Here is a 23,760-nt window from a genome sequence, read left to right on the forward strand (position 1 = left end):
AAATGGATAAAAATTTTTAATAGTAATGCCAAGTACTTGGTCAAAATAGATGGAATTATTATTGGCACTATATAAGGAGCTTGTGAAATGTCTCAGCCAACATTGATTTTTATCACAATCTATAAGCACATTGCCATTCATTTCTGTTAGAAATGTTTATGATTCAGAAGATCCTTCTAGAAGTCATCACTCATAAATGTATCTTCGTGTTTTCAGAATACATCGAAAGTATATGTTGGGATAAGTAGATAGGCAGTGAATGTGTAAGGACAGGCTCAAAGGAGTATTAGCACTTGTTTACTTGAGGTAGATTTAAGGAATTTGTGCAAAGTTAAAATTTCTACTAGAGGATTGTGTTGAAGTTTTTAGTAGTTTAAACTCGTAGAGGTACCTGAATCAAAAAAAAGAACCTGAACCTGAAGGCATGTGGCTTTATTAGATATGTTTGCTGTTGGACCTTAAAAGTATATGTGTGTGAAGTTTGGTTTTCAAATCAGAAACTAAGTAAACTGAATACTAAATTAAGAGAAAAGTTATTGTCAGTCCAACTGTGGATTTTTTTTTTTTTTTTTTTTTTTTGTATCGGGGTTTGAACCCAGGGGTGCTTTACAAACACCAAGCTGCATCCCCATCCCTTTTTATTTTTATTCTGAGAGAGGGGATTACTGAGTTGCTTAGGGCCTTGGTAAGTTGCTTAGGCTTGCTTAGCTTGTGACTCTCAGCCTCAGCCTCCCCAGTTGCTGGGATTACCAGTGTGTACCACCATGCCTGGCTTCAGCTGCAGATTTTGCTGCTTGAAGATCATTTTAGGAAATGATTGGATTATGGAGAACCATTAGTTATGAGACACATGCAGAAATTATATCCCAAGATCTAACTAGAAAAGTAGCTGATTTTTATATTGTAATTCTGATAATATCTGAATTTGTTCTTGGGATGTTAGATTTGCCAGCTTACTTAGTTGCCCTTCTGATTGAAATCTTACAGAAGGCTGAAGAGGCAGTATTTAATGGAACTCATAAAGGCCCACAAAAGACCCAACACTGAGCATGTCTTCCGTATAAGAGAGGCTAAAAAAAGAATTTCATAAATTTATAAGAAAATTATTATTATTATTTTTTGGAGTACTAGGTGTTGAACCCAGGACCTTGCATATGCTAGGTATGTATTCTATCATTGAGCTACATCTCCAGTCCTTGTTTTTAAATTTTAATTTGAGACAGGGTCTTAATATACTGCTAGGCTGGCCTCAAACTTGCAATCCTCCTGCCTCAGCCTCCTGAGTAAATGCCCAGCTAATAAGACAATTTTTTAAAGGTCAGTACATTTCTTTCCTACCTGTAACAACAGTATAGAACAGTAGGGAAGCTGGTGTGAAGATTTTGAAGTAGCATATATCTTAGGGTAAAATATATTTTAAAAACTATGAGTCCCAGTGGGATATCAAATTACTTCTGGCTCCTGTTATAAAAGTGATTAGTTCAAAACCAGTTCTTGGTGGGGTGTGGCGGCACACACCCAGCAGCTCAGGAGGCTGAGGCAGGAGGATTGGGAGTTCAGAGTCAGCCTCAGGAACTTAGTGAGGCCCTAAGCAACTCAGTGAGACCCTGTCTCTAAATAAAATACAGAAAAGGGCTGGGGATGTGGCTCAGTGGTTGAGTGCCCCAGGGTTCCATCCCTGGTAAAAACAAACAAACAAAGAAACAAAAAACCCAAATCTTTCTGGGAACAACATGCCACTATTTTTGTCTGGCCCATAGGAGAAGAGTGGTAGACTTAGAGTCATGAAGCTTGCGCCATTGCCAAACATGTATTATCTTGAGTAGTTTTATTTTATGTATAAAATGGACTTCTTTTATAAAGAAGTATCTTTTCTAGAAACAGTTCCATTGCACTGACTGACTTCTGAAAATACTAAATATTAACTAGGCCAATTCTGCTTGTCCCATACACAGTATCCCTGATGTTCTTTTTCTCTTTTATTTTCATTTAGTGTGTTGTTGGTGGCTGCAATGCCAGCTTTGCTTCTCAGGGAGGGCTAGCTCGCCATGTACCCACACACTTCAGTCAGCAGAACTCCTCAAAAGTTTCTAGCCAGCCAAAGGCCAAAGAAGAATCTCCTTCTAAGGCTGGAATGAACAAAAGGAGGAAATTAAAGAACAAAAGACGACGCTCATTACGTAAGTGTTTCACATAGAGAATCTATGTGGATTAGAAGACTCTGTTTATATCTCTACCTTTCAAGCAAATCCAGTTTTTACTGTTCTTCAACTTGGCTTATTTGTTTCTATTAAAAGTAATAAACAGAAAGGATACCTGTTTATCATTGTGAGAATTCAGAGACATATGTTTGTAGTAGCTGTGGAATTATATATGACCTTAGAATATATACTGTATAGAATTAGATTTTGGGGACTACTTTGCTTCTGTTCTAGTTTTAGAAAATTTAGAACATGGTTTGTTGGTGTTCTTGAAAAGAAATGTTTTAGGAAATTTTAACATGGTGAAGGTCAAAGTCAAGTAAAAGTTACATAACACATCAACTCCCAAGCGTAGTATGTATGTATAGCAAAATAATTGAATATACTCTGAGTGTACCTACAGTCCATTGTAACACATACATACTGTGGTAATGTGCTTAATTACTTGGTAATAAGATATATCCTTTATGTTTAGGATAGGAAAAAATTAGATGATAAGGCTTGCAAATGTTAGGGACAAGAATTGACTTTGAAATTCCAGACTCTAACACAATTCCTAGCTCTTTGTATCATCCGACTAATCTATCAGGAAGAAATTGGAGTGAATATGAGTGAATGAATGGAGCTGTAATAAAAGGGAGTTCTCTGCAATGGTGAACTAGGAAAAAAAAAAATAGTTTGCACCTTCCCTTATTCTCTTGGAATTTGATTAGAGTATGGAAGAGAATCCAGGTACTAATCCAGACTATAACTCTAAAACATTGACTCCATCCCTACCCCTCCCACTGATATAGTACTAGGGATTGAACCCAGGGGCACTTTACCACTGAATTAGATCCCCAGCCCATTTTTTTTTTTTTTTTTTTTTTTTAATTTTGAGGTAGGGTCTTGGTAGGGTCTTACTTAGTTGCAAAGGTTTGCCTGTAATTTGGGATCCTCCTGACTCAGCAGAAAATACAGGAATGCGTTACCACACGTGACTTGAAATATTTTTTTGATACTGCAAAGCTACAGTGGCTCAGCCTTCTGAGTAGCTGGGGTTAACAGGTGTGTACCATTACACCTGGCTTAGAAGTTTTAGATTCCCAGCATGACACTTTTTTTTTTTTTTTCTTTTTTAAGTACGAGGGACTGGATCCAGGGTGCTCTACCTCATAGCTAGATCCGCATTAAGTTGCTCAGACTGTCCTTGAACTTAAGACCCTCTTGCCTCAGCCTTTTGAGTAGATGGGATGCAACCAGCACCCCAATTTGCTTCATCTACTTAGGTCCTTTTTTTGGGGGAGGGAGGTCTTGAATTCATAATATTCAACACATCTCCTAAGAATATTCTTCTGCACAACCACATCACCATTTTTACATCTGATCACTGGAATGTAGGGAGTCTATTTTTATGATTTCCGAAGGGAATGTGTGTGTGTGTGTGTGTGTATGTGTGTGTGTGTGTGTGTGTGTGTGTGTGTATGTGTGTGTGTGTGTGTGTATGTGTGTGTGTGTGTGTGTGTGTGTATGTGTGTGTGTGTGTGTGATATGCTTGGGGATCAAACCCAGGGCCTCATACTAAACAAACCATGAGACACATCCCCAGCCTTCTACAAGTGGTTGTTTTTGTTTTTTTTTTTTGGTACCAGGTTGAACCCAAGGGCTCTTAACAACTGAGCCACATCCCCATCTTTTTTTATATTTTTATTTTAAGACCATCTTGCTAAGTTGCTTAGAGTATTGCTAAATTGCTGAAGCTGTCTTTGAACTCGTGATCCCCCTGCTTCAGCCTCCCTAGCCAGTGGGATTATAGGCATGTGCCACCATGCCCAGCCTTCTATAGATTTTTTTTGTTTTCCTTCTTTTTCCTTTTTGGTACTGGGAATTGAATTCAGGGGCACTCAACCACTGAGCCACATCCCCAGCTCTATTTTGTATTTTTTGTTTAGGGACAGGGTGTCACTGAGTTGCTTAGCGCTGACTGTGAATTGCGATCTTCCTGCCTCAACCTTCTGAGCCGGGATTACAGACATGCACCACCACGCCCATAAGTTTTTGATTATGTATTTTATCAGTTGAAAAATGCTTGGACTGTAACACAGCCTTAACATATAATTTATACATTGTAGGTAATATTACTAACACACACTGTAAAATAATTGCTTAGAAGGAATATTGAAAAGGATGAGATGAAGAAATGAACAAAAGTGCTATTCCCCTTATTCTAATGAATTAATTATATTTGTGTTTTGGAGGTGAGTGTGTGTCTGTTTGGGTCTTGGGATTGAACCCAAGGCCTCCCACATTGTGAATATGCACTCTACCATCAAGCTATACTCCAGATTCTAGTTTGGTATTCTTCATATTTATTGTGACAGATTTGGTAAAATGGCAAAGGTCTGCATGCATAGATTCTGAAATTTAGTGGCTCTTTTCATCATTTTGAAACTATGTGATGATTTCAGTGTTTCAGTCTTGAAGGAAAAGTGGTTAATCTGAATGATTAGAAGGGATAAATTATTGTTTTCTTTTATTGCTTATTCTTTCTTAAGAAAACTTCTTATGAAATGAAACCACACATTTTTTTTTTCCAGTAGCCACAGAAAAGAGATTTGTTCCTATGTCTTAGCTAAAATCATAACTGCTTCCCACCCCAAGTGTGATTGCATTCTTGGTCTTGTGGGTTCCGCTACTTCTTTATAGGTGGTGTTTTGCTTATTTTCTCTTGACAAAAAAATCTAGTGAGAAAAGAATTACCTTGGTACCTTTTGATGCCAGCTGGTGAAGGTGTGCCCCACAAAAGCTGTGGTATGCTGGGTGTTGTGGCACATGCCTGTAATCCAATGATTCGGGAAGTAGAGGCAGGAGAATTACAAGTTCAAGGCCAACCTAGGCAATTTAGCAAGACCCTGTTTGAAAATAAAAAATGAAAATAACTTGGCAGTACAGCTCAGTAGTGAAGCATCCCTGGGTTCAATCCCATGTACCTAATAAATAAAATTTAAAAAACTTTTTAAAAATTTTTATAGGTATTCTGAGAAATCTATGAATACTCATAGTATGGCAAATCATGTAATGCAGAATATTACAAATCAAAATCAAGCCAATTCTTTGTTTTTAGGAAAACTGAATTTTCAGTTCAGATCCTAAAAATTACATGTATCAGTAAGTTCCACAAGTATAACATAATCAACTCAGTTTAATTCGAACAGTTATTCTTAGTAATAAGAATAGCACAATTTGTAATAATATTTATGGGATAAAAATAGAAATTTGAAAACATTCTCCAATGTGTAACTTTATTGTGAGCACACTAAAAAATTGCCCACTTTGTTTATTTTAAAAAGTTACATAAGGTTATTGGTATAAGTTGTGGTATGATTTATAAGGCATTTTCATATGTATTTGTTTTATTTAATGAATGTATAATTTTTCAAGTGAGAAACAGTCCAAAGTAGGTTATGCATATAAGTCATACAGCTGATAACTATTGGGCTTGGAACTTTGGTAGACTATCATTCAAAAATGTATTAATGGGGATGTAGTTCATTGATAAGAGTCCTTGCCTAGCATGTATTAGGCCCTGGGTTCCCCAGCAACCCCCACCCCCCCGACAAAATTAAATGGCATATTAGACTGAGTACAGTGGCTCATGTTTGTAGTCCTAGTCACTGGGGAGGCTGAGGTAGAAGGATCATTTGAGACCAGTTTAAAAGTTATTTTTCTTAAATTGTTAGAATATTTGTCAAGGGGGTTAGAGTTGTGGCTCAGTGGTAGAGCACCTGCCTAGCCTGTGTGAGGCACTGGGTTCTGTCCTTAGCACCACATAAAAAAAAAAAAAATCAATAAAATAAAGGTATTGTGTCCATCAAAAAGAAAAAAAAAAAAGAAAAGAAAGTACTTGTTAAAAAGCCTCAAAATATCACTTTGTCAGCGTTGGAAAAATTGTTTATTACATATTAAAAACAATGCCCATTAAATGTATTTTTTAATGTTTGTCCATGGTGCATTTGAGACCCCAGTGTTGTGCATAGATGGAGGATGTTAATCAGATTGTTGAAAATATAGAACTGGTGCTGAGGATAGATGTTGGAATAAAAGATAAAATTTTATGAAAAAGAAAATAGCTGCAATATGAAATTATGAGGTTTGAGGTTAGAATCTAACTAATACTCTAGAGAATCAACCTATATTCATGCATTAGTTAGAATTCTGCTTTCCAACTTCATCTTCGCCATCTTCTCTTCTCTGCCAGAATTCCTGTTTTGAAAGCAAAGAATATCTTTTAAACAAGTAATTTAGAATTAGTCTTTTTACTTATTTTTGCAAATAGACTATTTGAATGTTTAATAGGCTGTTATATTTTTCTAAATATTCTTTACCTTTTTTTGTATTGACTTTTAGCACGACCACATGATTTCTTCGATGCACAAACACTGGATGCGATAAGACACCGAGCCATATGCTTTAACCTCTCAGCTCATATAGAAAGTTTAGGGAAGGGACACAGCGTTGTTTTTCATAGTACTGTAAGTATTCAGTTTTTTTTCTTTGAAATTATACATGTAGATTCACAAGAAGATCTATAATGATTTTTAAAACCATACTCTGAATTGCTCAAATTCTAAGAAAATACATTTTAACAAAATCACAAAACCTTTATGCTTTATCAGTATTTTAAAAATTATTTGTATTATTGGTTATGAAGGAGATAGTTCTGGGCTGGGGATATAGCTCAGTTGGTAGAGTGCTTGCCTTGCAAGCATAAGGCCCTGGGTTCGATCCCTAGCACCGCAAAAAAAAACAAAAACAAAACAAAAAAAACCACATCTTATAATTCTGTATGTTTATGATTAAGGTGAATATTTAAGCCTTTTGTTTGAGCTTTAAAAATATCATGGCATAGTATGCTACTAGCATTAGAGTAGACTTTGACCTTAAGTAAATGAAATGTCTTTTCTGCCCTTTGAGGTGTTTTGTTTGTGTTTTTGTTTTTTTGTTGTTTTTTTTTTAATTAGAACATTAGATTTCTTTTAGGTCTTAAACTTCCATTCATACCCTGTGTGTTGTGTGTACCTTACCCTCAACATACACACATGTACTTTTAAATTAAACGAAAAAGAATATTAGCAATCAAATTAAAACTTGTTCAGGAAGAGAATTTTAAATGTTTTGTTTCACGGATATATCTCAGGTTCCTTCCTTGAATTTTGGCTAGCGCATGGTAGACACTCAGTATTTTTGTTGGGTGACTAGGTTTTCGGCACAGAATAAAAATAATGGAAAAGTGGGAATAAGTGTAGTTTTCTTTTAGGTTAACTAAGAGTTAATAGAATTGTTCTCTTTCATGTCTCTTGCCATTTGTTACCTAGTCATCAACCCAGCCATCCTACTTTGTACTGGAGATTGAACCCAGGGATGCCCTAACCACTGAGCCTATACCCCCAGTCCTTTTTTATATTCAGACAGGGTCTCTTTAAGTTGCCCAAGCTGACATCAAACTTGCAATTTTCCTGCTTAAGCCTTCTAAGTAGGTGGGGTTACAGGTGTGTGCTACTGTGTCTGATTCTAGTCATTTTTAAGTTGGTGTAGTTTGGCGTAGGTAAATTAGTAAAGGTGAATTATAGACCAGACCATTGGAAATTTGAATCATGAAAAATGAGTATTTAATTTTTCACTGTCAAAATAGGAAATACTCTAAATTTGGTTTACTTTTCTATTTCAATTAAATAAGAATTTAATATGACAATCATTGTTGATATCCATATCTTGTTGGATTTGAATCTGTTTTCCCCATCCCCTATAATGAGATTTTCTTGGCATTTTTACTTTTTCTTACATTTACACTTATTTCCCAATTATTAGGCTTTTCTGTTACATCTGTGTACTTATTCTAATATATACATACATACATTTTAAAACTCTTGAGACAGAATCTCACTAAGTGTCTAGGCCGGCCTCAAACTTGAAATCCTCCTGCCTCCTTCTCCTGAGTAGTTGGGATAATTAAGTGTATGCCACTGTACCCAGTTCGTAGTATTTCATTTTTATGTGATATAATTTTAGTCTAGATTAGGCTGGATGCAAGGGTATGTAATTTTATTAGACGTATTCATATTGAATGAGTCAAGAAAATAACCAGCAATGGATTGTATTTATGAAATTAAATGGAGGCAAGCTTGATGTAATTTAGGCAGATTATTAAATATATCATATAAAATTAAATTGTAGATGTTTTTAGTTGACCACAAAAGCCACTGCTGTTCCTCAGTTTTTTCAGATGGCAAAACTAGGGACTAAACTAGGTGCCTTTTCCAGTATGACATAGTTACATACATATGTACATAGTATAGTTACATAGGGCTTAGGGACCTCTGTCCCTAGAGGATTCCATAGTGAGAACCCTTGTGGTATTAAACTAAAAATGTGTGATATTTAAAGGAATGTAAAAAATAAGAGCAATATTTTAAGTATCAGTATACTCCAAGCAAGCTTTTTAAATAATTAGGGGTGAAATTGTGAATATTGGAAATTAGGTAAAGATATGAGTGGAAGAGAATAAAGAATTGAAGATGTGGAATCAAAGAAAGTAAAAGATTGCATACAGAAAGAGGAAGGGGAAACTTTTTGAAATTGTAAGACATGAAAGGTGTGTGAGTTTGTATTGAAGAGTGGTATACCGTACTTACATATAGGAAATACGGTTATCTAAATAAGGATGAGAGATTTGGAGGGGAAAATAAAGTCTTGGGAGACCAGAAAGAGTTACAATGGCTACTTTGGGAATTTTGCTGAGATTGCAAGGTTAGGGGCTTGCTCAGTGGTGGTAGAATCCTTTTTTGAAGCTTGTGATCTTAGGTTTATGATGTGGTAGGTCTGAAATTGGTTCTTTTGTTTATTTGCAGAGTTTGGCAGAAATTGCACATAGGGCCTTGTGTATATTGAGCAAGTTCTCTACCACTGAGTTATATCTCCAGCCCCCAGAAGTCTTTATTTATTTTATTTTTTTTCATTTAATTTTTTTGCAGTACTCGGAATCAAATCCATGGGTGCTCTATCACTAAGCAACCATTTCCAATCTTTTTATGTTGAGACAGGGTCTGGTTAAGTTGTACAGGCTACCTTTCAAATTGTAATCCTCCTACCTCAACCTCCTGAGTCACAGGGATTAAAGTACACCACCTAGAAGTCAGTCCTTTTGTCTGTGTGTGGCTCCCCCTCAAAAGATCAGTAAAGATGTTGTCACCAGACTGAGTATGGCATTGGGGCCAGTTTGTTCATTCACATAAATATTGAGGACTTTGAAGTCAGGTACTGATGATATAAACGAGGGGGAAAATATGGTATACTCTAGTGGAAGAGACGTGATAAACAAGAAAAATTAGTAAAATTGTAAAATCTTGAAAGAAAAAGAGGGCTTTTTAGCCACAGTGGAAAAAAATGCCTGGTATGTTTGAAAAGCAGTGAGGAGGAAGGTCAGTGTAGCTGGACAGAACAAGACAGTTTAGTATCTTTTGACATTAGTACTGAAATATTATAAATGGTTTGAGATGAAAGGATGACTCTAAGACTTTTTGGCCAGGGCAGCTGGCTAAAGTGGTGGAATTGCCATTTAATACAGGATGTGGTATGAGTAGAGATTAAGAGAGAGGGCAATTTTACGAGCTCTGATCTGGACATACATGGTAGGCCTTTAAGGTATGTAGTAGTATGGCATGGACATAAGAGTTCAGAGGAGAGATATAACTACAGATAACAAGGATGGGGAATTTTTAGCATATCATTGGTATTTATAGTGTCAGACCGGATGATATCACCTAAAAACTCAGTGTAAATAGAAAAAATAAAGTAGTAAAAGGACTGAGGTTTTTAGGGTTTTCTAAATACTTAATGATCTAAATAAAGGGCCATAGATCTGATGAAATGGTGGTCTAGTAATGAAGAAGTATCCACAAATAAGGTGTTGATGGTGATAAATAAAGCTATGATTAAAAAGTGAAGTACCAACCCATCAACTTTCATATGCTTCCATTAAAATAGTCCTTTGCATTCACCATGGGAGGACTACAGATGCCCCCTGCCCCAATCAGGTAAAATGAAGTAAATAAAATAGTGGGGATGATATTATGATCTAGAAAGAAAATAAATTTTCATGCGGCCCATGTAAGTCTATGAGGATGGAAAGTTTTCTGGCTGTAGAAACCCTTTGGGAGAACTTGAAGCCGTAATACTTATTTATGTGATGGTTTGAAAACTGAGGAATGAGTGATGTGAACCCGTAAGTGACAGGAGGCAGAATTACCTTGGCTGAGGAAAAGTCAAAAAGGTAGAGTGTATTCTGAAGAACAATTTTTGCTGGGGAAGGAAAGTGGAAGGAGGACAACATCTATTGAGGCAAGGTCTTCCTGGGACACAATAGAAAAGAAAGGAGCTAGGTGCTTTTCACAGTTCTATGATAGTAAGGTTTTGATGGCAGTAGTATATGTTAAGCAGAATCACTTCTGTTAGTTGTCAGAAAGTTCCATACTTAAGGCAGCTTTAAATTTCCTTGTCATCAAATTAACTTTTATATGAAATAATCATACTAATAATGAAACAGGTTGCAAAAGAATGGTATGTGTGTAATTTGTCTAATGTGCCTTATTTCCTTAATTAGAACATTTTCTTTTGTGCCTTCTCCAGAAGAGGTCAGCAGAATCCTAGTTACCAGTCAGTAGACTTATGATACTTGATTGACTAGCATTGTTTATCTATCTTACTTCATTGTGGTGGTTTATTTATTTAGCAGTACTGAGTATTGAAACCAGGGGCATTCTACCACTGAGCTACATCTCCATTTCTGTTTAATTTTTGTTTTGAGCAGGGTCTTGCTAAATTGCTGAGGCTGGTCTCATACTTGGAATTCTCCTGTGTCAGCCTCCTGAGGTACTGGGATTAAAGGTTTGCACCATTGTGCCTGGCTTGTGGTAGTAGTATTTTGTTTTAGCACCTCCAAGTCTGTTCTTGAGCTTTTTAGTTAATTTCATTGTCAAGTCTACAATAAGGGTGTTTATTTAACTACAGGTTTTTATATAGTAGAGCAAGTGTTATATTTTTGTTTGAAGTTCTGTTTTTACTCAGTTCTAATATATTTACAGAATGACGTAATATTCGGGGTTGAAACAAAACTTGTTAAAAAAATTTTTTTGAGATTGAGATAATTAAAACATTAAGCCTAATTTTGTTAATGTGGAAATTATAACTGCTATAATATAAATTTGATTGATTTTTATTTTGTTTGTGGTACTGGGGATGAAACCAAGGGCCTTGTGAATGTTAGGCAAGTGCTCTACCACGGAACTGTTTTCCTAGTCCTGTTATTTTATTTAAGCATTACCTTAATTTTCAGACTCTGGTAATATATGGTAATATAGTTTTCCAGGCACTGTTCTAGGTCTTTTTGTTCAGCTTAAGCTATCATTTGATAGATTTGATAAGGTTAAAGCTGAAGAGCAATTGAGCTTTCATTAATCACCTAAGTTAAAGTTTGTCATCAAAAAATGAACCATAAGCCCGCTGTAGTATTCCATGTCCTATAATCCCAGCTACTTGAGAGACTGAAGCAGGAGGTTTGAAAGTTTGATGCAAATCTGGGCAGTATAATCAGATCCTAGTATCTTTTCTCCCTCCCAAAATTATATATGCTTTAAACATTTTAGCTTAATATGTAAGTGAATCTAGATGATCTCTAGTTAAATTTCTTCAGTAAGATACATTTGTAATGTATATATAATCTAGTAGTTTACAGTTTCTGTATATTTGTAGTGGAGCCAGAATTCATAGACAATTAAAAGCCATTAGAGATACCCATATATGCAGATCTTTGAGATATTTTAAGACTTTTTATTTTCATTCTTTTTACTGTAATTCTAGAGCACATGCTTGTCTTTTTGGAGACTGTCTTTAGCAAGTTTTCCAAAAGCTGTGAATTCAGTTTTCATATGAGCAAGCTCCTAATTTTACTAGAGTGGAATTTTGGTGTGCTTCACTGCCTTGTGCCTAGGGTCTGATCTGAAAAGTTAGAGGTCAGAAATCAGAAAGTTTCTTTTATAAGTCTCATTGTTTCTCCTTCATATGAGGTTGAAGAAGTTCAAGGCAGAAAAATGTAAAATGAAAACCAAAGAATAAATGAGGCTTGACAAGCCAGATCCTGAAGAATTTTGCACATCATAAGATGGACCTTGTGCTAAAGTGCTCAGGGGAACCTTAGAAAAGTTCTAGTCAGGCAAGCAGTACTGTTGAATCTGTGCTTTGGAACAAGCACTCTGGGAACTCAGTGGAGAATGGTTTTGGGAACTTGAAAGAAGTTCAGAAGATTGAAAACCTGAACTTAGGTTATGGTGGCTTGGATGGAGGTCATAATGGATAATAAAAAGTATGTAACTACTAGGTCTATAAATCGGATATTTGTTTAACCTTTTGGGGGCCAGAAATGCCCTAAGGTTTTCATTGTAACATGAATATCTTTAAGCATAAGCTTTTTTGTAAATTCAGGCTTATTTCTTTAGGATAGATTTCCAGAAGTTTAGTTAATTCATTTTATAATAACACTGCTACTGCTATAGGTAGTATGATACCAAAGTCTATAGGATGAGATTCCTGTGTCTTAGAAGTTTCAGTCTTGTGGGAAAGACAGATTTGAGTGCCAAAAATGATAAGATATTGTGGCAAGAGTATCTTGTGTAGGGTATGGACATTTAAAGTTCTTGAATGGGGGCAAAAGTGCTTTTTAACAGGTCAGGAGAACAATGTTTTACAACTTATTTTATGATTTCTTTTCATATCATTACTAGGTAATAGCTAAGAGAAAAGAGGATTCTGGAAAGATAAAACTTTTGCTTCATTGGATGCCTGAAGACATGTAAGTATTTGAAATGCTATTTGTAACTAATAGATCTATATTATACTTTCATTAATGTCTTTTTTTGGTACTGGGGATTGAACCCAGGGACACTTAACCATTAAGCCACATCCCCAGCCCTTCTTTTTTTTTTTTTTTTTGAGACAGGATCTTGCTAAGTTACTCAGAACATTGCTAAGTTGCTGAGACTGGGCTTTTGAATTTGTGATCCTTGTGTTGCAGCCTCCCAAGTTGTTGAATTACAGGCATGCGCCACCATGCCCCACTTTATTAAAATCTGAAGCACAAAAATTACTTGGCTTATTAAAAAGATTTAAAGGAACCAAACTGTATGGTGTTGTAAGGTTATCAGGATTAAAGAGATAATCTGAAAGGTATATAAGTACATGGCTCAAGTTATATAAGCTTCAAAACCTTGACTTTTTGTTGTTTTCAATAAAATCAGGTTAATGATTTTTAGGATTTGATTATTAGGAATTTTAATAACCTCCAAGTAGTATGGAAGAAGCCTTAGTCATGCTTTTGTATAAATTATGTAGTTATAAAATTTCTAAATGTCTTCCAGCACATAATATTTTATAGGCGAACTACTGTCTGCAGGGTGCAGTGGTACACGCCTCTAATCTCAGTGGCTCGGGAAACTGAGGCAGGAGGATCATAAGTTCCAAGCCAGTCTTGACAATTTAGTGAGGCTTTGAGCAACTTTGCGAGATCCCGTCTCAAAATAAAAAATAAAATGGGCTGGGGATGTGACTCAGTGGTTAAGTGTCCCTGGGTTCAGTCCCCTGGTACCCACCCCCGCGCCCAAAAGAAAAAAAGAAAAGAAAAACTTTAGTCCAATATTCTAACTGGTGATTACATTTTTCTTTGAGCTTTATTATCCATCTAGAGTATTCCTTATCTATATGATTCCAAGTTTATAAATTTCCTTTTATGTTTGTGTTAAAATTTTGTTACAAAAGGTAGTGAAAGTGTATCAAAATTTTGGACAAAACTGATGAGCATCCAGAGTAGGATAAATTTAAATGAAGGGAATTTTATTATGTATGCTTACTTCAGTTATTAACAGTACGTGGCTAATATTTGCCCTTGTTATTTTTTTCTGCAATGTTTTTCAACTCACTTCTCAGGAGATGTTAATATGAGCGTAATATGAATAAAGAGTTTTTAAATAGATTTGTAAATTTACAGTGTAAATTTAATTTGCAAGTCTGTTTAACTTTTGAATTCTGTGGAAAACATTTTTCACAGTTCTCTCTTGTTCTGTTGCCCTACATACACCCACACCCACACCCTGTATTGGTTTTGTGGACATGCTATTTATTTAATTAACTCCTTTTTTTTTTTTTTTTTTACTGAATATTGACATTAATCATTTTTAGCTTCTAAAAAGAAAGATATGAAAATCTTTTAATGTTATAAATAATGCAAAATATTAAGGGTTTTTAAATAGAAATTGCCCCCTCTGAAAACAGGTAGTGGTTTGTAATTCCCCTGCTGTATTAGTGAGCTTATTACTCTGGCTTATTATCAATACTGGCTCTCCGTATTTTTTGTTCCTGGGCGTCAGACCTAGAACCTTGCTAATGTTCTAACCACTGAGCCACACCCCAACTCTCAGTACTGTCTGTAATCATTCCCTTTTATATTTGGTATTCTTTTGATTATAAATAATATAATTTATAAACTCTACTTCTCTTTAGCAAATTGATGGCTCGTGTCCTCTATCTCTCCCATTCCTTTTATCCCTAATGAATGTTCATCTGCTTCATATTGGTTGAGTTTTTTTTTTTAATATATTAAGGTTAGAAATATATTTCTTTGGAAAAAAAATACCTATTAACACTCACCCAGTATATGGGAAGTCCTGGGTTTGAGCAGTAGCACCAAAAAGCCCCTAAATAACCCCCCCCCCCCCCCCCCCACACCCACACCCACAAAATGATGACTTCTGAATGTCTATGTATTCCTGGTATTTTGGAAAATATATCAAAATGCTTTCTTAATTTTTTTTTTGTAGGATTAAATTCTTTGAAATCAAATTTTGGTCACTTACATATATTTTTCTTTCCTTTTAAGTGGAATTAGGTCTTGTGGGATTTTCCTTAAGAATGAAGAAACTTGCTGTCAGATTCCAATAGAGTCAAACTCAAGAATGAATTATGTACTGAGTTAAAGCCAGGCACTGTTATGACTTTGCCACCAAAAATTCCTTATTCATACCTAAGTTCATTTTTAAAATTTAGTGGTGTTGGTTTTGTTGTTGTATTTTTTTTTAAATATGAAACTCCATGTCTTGCTACCGTGTTGATGACTGAGCTTCTTTGACTTCTGGAAAAGTTGATAATGTAGGTGGCCCTATTAGAACAGCAGAAAAGGCCGGAGAATGTGAAGGCATCTGAAGGATAAAATACTTTAATTTTTATTGTTAACTTTTTTTTTTTTTTTTTTTAACAGTCTGCCAGATGTATGGGTGAATGAAAGTGAACGACATCAATTAAAAACGAAAGTAGTTCATTTATCAAAGTTACCCAAAGATACTGCCTTGCTTTTGGACCCAAACATATACAGGTAATTTATTTATTTATGCTTTATTTTTTGGATTGTAATCTTAAATCTTGCTAAATTTTGGTGGTTAAGTTAGGATTTTTTTTTTTTTTTTTTCTTTTTGGGACCAGATATTTAACCCAGGGGTGCTTAACTACTAAGCCACATCCACAGATCTTTTTATTTTTTATTTTGAGACAGGGTCTTGCCAAGTTGCTTTAGGGCCTTACTAAATTGCTGAGACTAGCTTTTGATTCTCCTGCCCCTCCCTCCCAAGCTGCTGGATTATAGGCATATTGGTGTAGGACTTAGTTTTAACCACAGATTGAATATCTTTTATTCAGAATACTTACACCAGAAGTGTTTGAGATTTCAGAGTTTGTGTTTTGTTTATTCAATTTTGGAATATTTGTATCGATAATACCAACTGAGTATATCTAATCTGAAAATCTAAAATTGATATGTTCCAAAATCCAGAAATTTTGAGAATCATGTTGGTACTCAGAAGATTTCGGATTTCAAAGTATTTTGGATTATATGCTATTTTTTTTTTTTTTTTCCCCCTTCCTTCCTTTTTCAATGGTGCTAGGGATTTCACCCAGGGGCACTTTACTGCTGAGCTTTGCTGCTGAGCTACACCCCAACACTTTTTACATTTTTATCTTGAGATAGGGTGTTCTCAGTTTCCAAGACTGAACTTGAACTTGTGATTCTCCTGCCTCAGTCACTGAGGTTATAGGCATGTACCACCACTCCTGGCCTTGTCCTGAATTTCAGTACCAGCATACCTTTCTTTCTGGTGTTGTTGTTGTTGTTGTTGTTTTGGTGTGTGTGTGTGTGTGTGTGCGCGTATGTGTTGGGTGGTAGATACTGAGACTTGAACCCAGGGGTACTCTAACACTGAGTTACATCCCTAGGTCCATGCAGTACCCCACTCCACACACACACTTTATTTTATTTTTTTAAATTTTGAGACAGGCCCTCACCAAGTTGCTGAAAGTTGGTCTCTAACGTGTAATTCTCCTGCCTCAGCCTCCCAAATCACTGAAAGGTGTGCACCACTGCTACTGACATCTAGTGCTTTTTTATGTGGAAATCACATCATAAGTTATGAATTATAGAATTATGAATTATTAATATGAATCATAAAAATATGAATTACAAAAATATGAATTATAAAATCCAGAAAGACAATATTCTGGTAAAATTTATATGTCTGTTTAATTCCAGATTTAAATAGATTAGCTTATAATATGCAAATTTACAATTAAGTGCCTTTTGCTTAAATATGTAATCATTTATATATTATCAGACTTTTTTTGGACCTGGAAAAATATCATGTGTCCTAAATACCATAACTGGTTGATTTTTGAGGGGGGTGCCAGGAATTGAACCCAGGAGTTCTCAACCACTGAGCCACATCCCCAGCAAAATCCCCCACCCCCCACTTTTCTTTTTGGACATTTTTTAGTTTGAAACAGGGTCTAAGTTGCTTAGGGCCTCACTAAATTGCTAAGGCTGGCCTCGAACTTGTGATCCTCCTGCCTCAGCCTCCTGAGCTGCTGGGAATAAAGATCTGTACGAGGATGCCCAGCTGGTTGAATATTTTTTTTAAATTTTATTTAAACTTTTCTCAAACTTCAAAAGAGCAATTTAAACATTATTGTTTGTTAAGAGCAGCTCAATATTCACATTTCTAATCATTTTTCTGACTTGAACTTTGTTTTAGTGTGTTGTGCTAATGAAGGTATGGGTGAGGGGAGGAGAAGAGACCAACATTGCTATGTGCTGAGTCACTTTGCTAGATGCTTTTATGGACATATACTTCATCCTTACATTGGCTCTTTGAAGTAGGTGTTACTATCTGTTTTATAGATTGGAAAACTGAGACAAGAGTTTAACTAGTTCAAATGCTGAAGGTTACATAGATGGTATGTAAGGCTGAATTCCTTATTGTGTCTATCCAAATGACATATTCTAGGGTGATTTAAAAAGTAAAAATGCTTAAAAGTAGTTTTTAAAAGGCACTCAATGAAAGAACTTTATTTTCTAATGAAATTTTAATGGAATATGAATTTTGCATAGGATTAGTTTGGACTTGAATAAGGTAACATGATAATTGGTGATCCTCAAATGTAGATTTTAACTATCATGATGTTAGCTAATTTTATAGTAATCCAACATTCAAAGGTTCTGTTAATTCTGTGATTCAACTTTTTGGAATGTATCTGTAACAAGATTCCTATAATTTGAGACATCATTCTGAGAGAGAAATTCTAACATAATATGACTAGCCACGTGGTAACATTGAAACTTGAGTTTTTTCTAGTAACAAAAATTTAAAAAAAAAATTACATCCTTTGGCAAAGGCACTGAGTGCCGTGGAATTTGTTCTGTGAATGATGTGGTAGATTATCAGGAAGAGGGAAATTCACTGTAAATAGTATGGAGAAATCTACTACTAAAATATGGAAAAGTTAAAATTTGCCCTTCTGTAAGGAAAATAATTGAGTATTCTTTATTTACTAGTACCTAATTTAGAATTTCTGTTTAATCTTATGGGTTATAATTAATACTGATCTGTGATTACAACCCTGTATTGCACTTCTCCCTTTCCCTGCTTCTTCCTTTCTCACCAAGTCAGCTTATTTTTTTTGTTGTTGTTGTTGCTCTCATGTTATATAGGAAGCAATTTAAACACTTTATTAAAAATGACTTAGCAAGATGTCATACAAGTTTAGAATTGATGTTCAAAAGTACATAGTACTCTTAATTGATGTTCTCAAGGTGTGATTCTATAGTTCTTAATTCGTAGGAAATGAGAATGTTCTTTAGACATATTAGATGCTTCTATGGATTTAATTTTTCCTAAATCTACCCTAAAAATCTTAAGATTTAATTTTGACTAAAATTTTTTTCTTCTATTAAAGTTGTGTAGAGTCACAGAAGCCCCTCGTTGCCCTGGACTAGCATCATTGCCTAAATTTATCCAAACTTGGTTAGGACAAATAAAAGTATGATAAATCTTCCAAAAATATGTATAACCTCAAAATGGGTTCAAAAAGAACACTTTTATTTGGGATTTAAACATCACTTTTAAAAAAGTAGTAGTTGATTAAAGCCCCTGTGTTAGAATTCTTTTTAGCAGGATATATAAAAAAGAATTACTGAAAAGCTGTCTTATGTAACTAAATTTGTTTCCATCATATGCAGATATTTTGGAAATAATTGGCCCATTTCTTTCTCTTTTTAATTTTTAAAGACAGGTTTTGCTATCATTGCCCAGGCTGACCTCAAAACTCTTGGGTTCAAATGATCCTCCTGCTTCAGCTTTCATTGTAGCTGGAAATACATGTGTGTGCCACCATGGGAAAATAACTTTTTTTCCTGACTGTGTGATATTTGTTATTTATCTCTCTTAAGTGTACACAGTTCTTGACAAATATGTAGAAAGACAAGTTTGGAAATAACTTTTAATGATTATCTATGTTCACATTGCCTTATATCTTACAGATATTTTTAATGTCTCTTTTGAACTACTCAGTGTATTTGATTCAGTTGAATAAAAGAAAATTTCCTTTTTCTCTTTTTCTAGAACAATGCCGCAGAAGAGGTTGAAGAGGTAAAAAATAAATAAATACATAAAAAGCAAACAAGCGGGGACACCTGCAGTCTTAGTCACTGACAATGGGTTTAGGAAAAGTTGCACATTAGAGTCAACCCCCTTCCTCTTTTTTTTTTTTTTTTTTTTTTTTAAATCCAGTATTTAGAATAATATTTATGCTTAGTGTAAACATTCTGTGAATGAAGTAGGCTCTTCTGTGGAATATATTAATATATTACTGTATATCCACATTTTCATGGAATGGTACTGTGGGAGACTGAGCAAACACTCTTCTGGCAACGTAGTGGAACAGCTTCTTAAAGGCTTTGCATGCTTGCTGCTTTAAGCTTTTTTTTCTTCCCTCTAGTGATTACAATAGTTTTATTGGAAAGAAAAACAATTATAACTTGTGCCCTTACAAATACCAAAAACACTGTAAGAATATTTATCTTGACAGTGTCCATTGATTTGAAGTCATATTAGGAAATATTTAGAGTGAAATAATCAAGAGATAATTAACCTTTCAATTATGATAAATAGATGTGATTGGTTGCCATTTGTGTTCTTTTGCAGAACTCTGATAAGAAAAGTGTTCAATTTGTATTTAAGCAAACAGTGAACGACATTTGCAATCAACTAAAAATTCGTCTTTCGAATTAGGGCTGAAAATTACTGTTAAAGAGTGTTGCAGTATGTCTGGTGGCTCCCTTTTCAGGACTAGGGTTTTCTCATGGAGTACAGTATGTTAATATTTACCTATATAACTAATCTGTTAACGGTTTTTGAAAAACCTCTCTTTCAAATTTGAATAATCTTCGTATTTCATTTAACCTATATGACTCTAATTTTTTTTTTCTGAGGAAAGCATTTTTAGTTTTTGAGTTGTTTTTTCTTAATATAAGAAAAATTGTATTTTTTTTAAGAGTATCTTCAAACTGAATCCTTTATGCACCAAAGTTGGTTTTGAAAAGGAAAATAAAATCACTTTCTTGCTTGGTTAGCAAGAAGCCATATGGAATTTTTTTTAACTTACAGAAATGGAAATATGTGTAACTTGTTAGTATTGTATCAAACAAATGTTGCATAGAAATAATAGAACATTGCTTGTAAATAATTCAGCAGATTTGTAATATATTTTTATATTATGAAATGTACTGTAGATGTTTTTCTAGAGGCATGAAAGTTAAATGTATATATTATGGTAGAAATAATATTGAAGGATATTGTAATTCACTAGTGCTGCCAGAGGAATTGTTAATAAAGCACCTTCTTTAACAATAAATGTCTTTTGCAGACTTAAGGGACTATGTACTACTGTTAATATCTATAAGAACAAAACACATTGAACATCCTTCCAGAAAGTCTTTGAGGGAGGACCTATACCCATAATAGAATTATGGCATTCATTTCTGACAGTTACCGTGAAATCAATTTCCTTACTGTAGGAAGGACATATTGTAAAGTATGTGGTTATATGCAGTCAAACTGCAGAAAATACTCCTGATTAAGGAGTTTTCACTTTACTACAGTGATATAAAAACCAGCAGTTTTTACAAAATTTTTTAAAGAAAGAATAGACAAAAATATAGAATTAAGCCTTTGGTTCCAAAATGGGAAAGGTTCCATGATGCATAAATCATTTCTTGTTTGCTTTAAAAATAAAAAATAATAAAAATTATGGGAGACTTTATTCGTTAACAGTGGGGTAAAGAGCTATATTCATGAAATGAGTCATATAAAATTAATGAAGTGCAAATAAAAGCACTGTTACTATAAGACATTCTGGAAAGGTTGTTTAATAAGGGTATTATCCATATGATCTGTAGCAAATGTGATTTTATTTTTAAAAGGAAAAGAAAAGCAGTGTGTTTTCTTTCTATTTTTTGTTTTCTTTTGCTTAAGCACTTCATCAATTGCTTTATTCTATATCTGCGAAGTAATCTGCAATCTTTGTTTTTTTTTAAAATTTTGATTTGTTAAAAAATTGCCAAATAGAAATGTTTCAGATATATAGTTTGTACCTGTATTTTTATTTTATTGCCTCATGTTCTTGTAAGTCATTCTTAATTGACCGATGATTGTAGACCTTGCTTGAGTATTTTTTCTAATAAAACAAAAGCAAATCACATTTAGCTTCAAATTGTAGCAATTCAATTAAATTTTTAAAATAACATTTGAAAATATTCATTCAATATTTTCTTTAGGGCCACAGTGAATAAATTAGTTTTTTTCATTGTGTAGAAATAGATGTTAAAATCAAATTTCATAGTTATTGATTAGCCTCTGAGTACTCACTCACGATTCTTTTACTGCTTATCTGACACTATTTTTAGCACCAAACCAAAAAGAATGTGGAATTAAAATGAATTTTGTGACTTGTATGTGTACATATATGCAGACACGTTCAATTGTGACTGGAAAGTAAGTGAACATTTTACTCTGTAATGTACATTTATTAATGTCATCTAAATTGTTCATATTTATAATATAATTCCTGAAATAATCACTGTCACTCAAAATGTATGCGTAGTTTAGTATTGGGCAAACTACAATCTATAGGTTGTACATAACATTTATTTACATGTTGTTTGTAAATACTTTCTTCCTGCAGTGGTAGAGTTGAGTATTGGGATCAATAGTACCTACAAGCCTATAATACTTACTATCTGGTCCTTTAAGAAAAAGTTTGCTAATCACTTTCTAGTTGACAGCTTTTTAAAAAAATAGACAACAGAACTTGCATTTTAATATGATAATGCTGATTTTGATAATGAACTGCTATATTAAATTTAGTGAAAGCTTTTTAATATACTTTAAAATAAATATTGCCATATTTGGTACATGCACAAATGGTGTTTTATGGGAACTTTTATGTTGGATTTCTTAATAGTTAACAATAATCCATTATTTCACCATTTGTATTTTATATTTTGTCTTACAAAATAGGACTAAATGAGATTTTTGTAAATCAGATGTTTATTTAATCCATAGGCATATCTGCTTTATTTCAGTCTTGAAGTAGAAAATACTGTGTAATTTAAAGTTGTTTATTTTTCTAATAAACTTTTTCATATATAAATTTTCCCTAAAGTTGCCACACATTACTTTTTTTTCTTTACAGTGCTGGGAATCAAACCCCAAGGCCTTGCATATGCTAGGCAAGCACTCTTCCACTGAGCTACACACCCAGCCCTGTTCTTTCCATTTCCCCCCTTCTCAGTTTCAGAGGAAAGGAAACTAAGATAGATAGTAATTAATCCCTAGGGACTAGTTTCAGATTTGTCTTATTCTTTGAAAATCTTGATAAATTGTGTCAGTAAACCTTTGGGTATAAAACTTTTTTCCCCTAAGAAGAATTTGCCATAGTTATAGTTGTTTAAAACATGTTCACTCTGAATTCTTAAAACATGGTTGGCAAAATGTTACATATTTTGAGTAAAATACAAAAATGGCAAAATATGATTGAAGTATTTTTATTTTTTGTAGTTCAAAACGCCTTTATGTGGTGCTAAGGATTGAACCCAGTGTCTCACACATGCTAGGCATGTACTCTGCCACTGAGATCCAGCCCCAGCTGTACATTCTTAAAGCAAAAAACTGATATATTTATTTATATAACAAGGACACACAGATTACAGACTCATAAGGAGATACTTACATAGAGTTCATTTATAAAAAAGGATTTATATCATGTCATTTGAAAGTTTGAGAGAAGTTGTCTCAGGGTTTTTAATTTAAAATATTTTTCTATTCTAAAAATACAGAAAATTTATAAAGGAATAAAAGTTTCATTAGACAAATTTTCAGCTTATATGTATAATTTTTTTTTCATATTTAAAGAATCTTGTGACCTGGTGTAGGACATTTTGCAATTCTAGCTCTGTAGTTTTAGTATGAACAACATTTCCAAGTTTTTTTTAATAAAAAGGCTTAGAATATCTTGTCATTTCCAAATGGTTATGAATTTCAATTGCCCTAAAATGTTGGAATGAAATGTTGTGCTGATTATTTTTTAAAAAGTTATAAATTCTTAACCTAGCCTGATGTATGTTCTGCATCAAGTTTGTGTGATATCACTCATGGCTTTGTTAATCTGAAAGCTAACAAGGACTTATAAGTGGGTTAGAGCAGGAATTGTAGCCCATTTTCCCTGGTAGGTTAGCATTCTTTTCCATTTTACCAAACTGCTTCTTAACAGTGTGAGAGAGAAGATGAATGTATATTGCTGTACCACTGTGATGTGTTCAGTGCCTCTGCCATAGCCATCCCCTAGCATGAATGAACATAGCATGCAGTAGCCTCTAAAATATTTGTTTAAAGGGGATAATAGATGAATACTGGTTGTGAAAAGATATTTTGGAGAATTTAATAGGAATAAAGCACTGTTGGGGTTGAAGTGACCTTGTCACATTTCTGTGATAATATTATGTCTTTTCACGTGACCACCCTTATAAGGAAATTATGCTTCAGTTAGTTTAAACATTCTCAATATAAAGTATTATTGATGTTATATTTTTATGTACTCA

The 23,760-nt window shown here is 34.1% G+C and overlaps 1 protein-coding gene across 3 annotated transcripts in view; it reads left to right on the forward strand.

Moving 5' to 3' along the window:
• AEBP2 (AE binding protein 2) overlaps positions 1–22,316 on the forward strand; it is a 75,704-nt gene extending 53,388 nt beyond the window's left edge. For all 3 annotated transcript variants that reach the window (XM_079141504.1, XM_079141503.1, XM_079141505.1), the window contains 6 exons: positions 1,994–2,180; positions 6,588–6,712; positions 13,016–13,083; positions 15,541–15,654; positions 19,226–19,252; positions 19,808–22,316. In XM_079141504.1, the coding sequence (XP_078997630.1) occupies positions 1,994–2,180; positions 6,588–6,712; positions 13,016–13,083; positions 15,541–15,654; positions 19,226–19,252; positions 19,808–19,853 (567 nt within the window). In that variant the 3' untranslated portion in view covers positions 19,854–22,316. The remainder of the gene's footprint in view (positions 1–1,993; positions 2,181–6,587; positions 6,713–13,015; positions 13,084–15,540; positions 15,655–19,225; positions 19,253–19,807) is intronic.
• The last annotated feature ends 1,444 nt before the right edge of the window (positions 22,317–23,760 follow it).

The sequence above is a fragment of the Sciurus vulgaris genome (assembly GCF_902686455.1).
Source record: "Sciurus vulgaris genome assembly, chromosome: 5".
In the NCBI taxonomy this organism is placed as follows: Eukaryota; Metazoa; Chordata; class Mammalia; order Rodentia; family Sciuridae; genus Sciurus; species Sciurus vulgaris.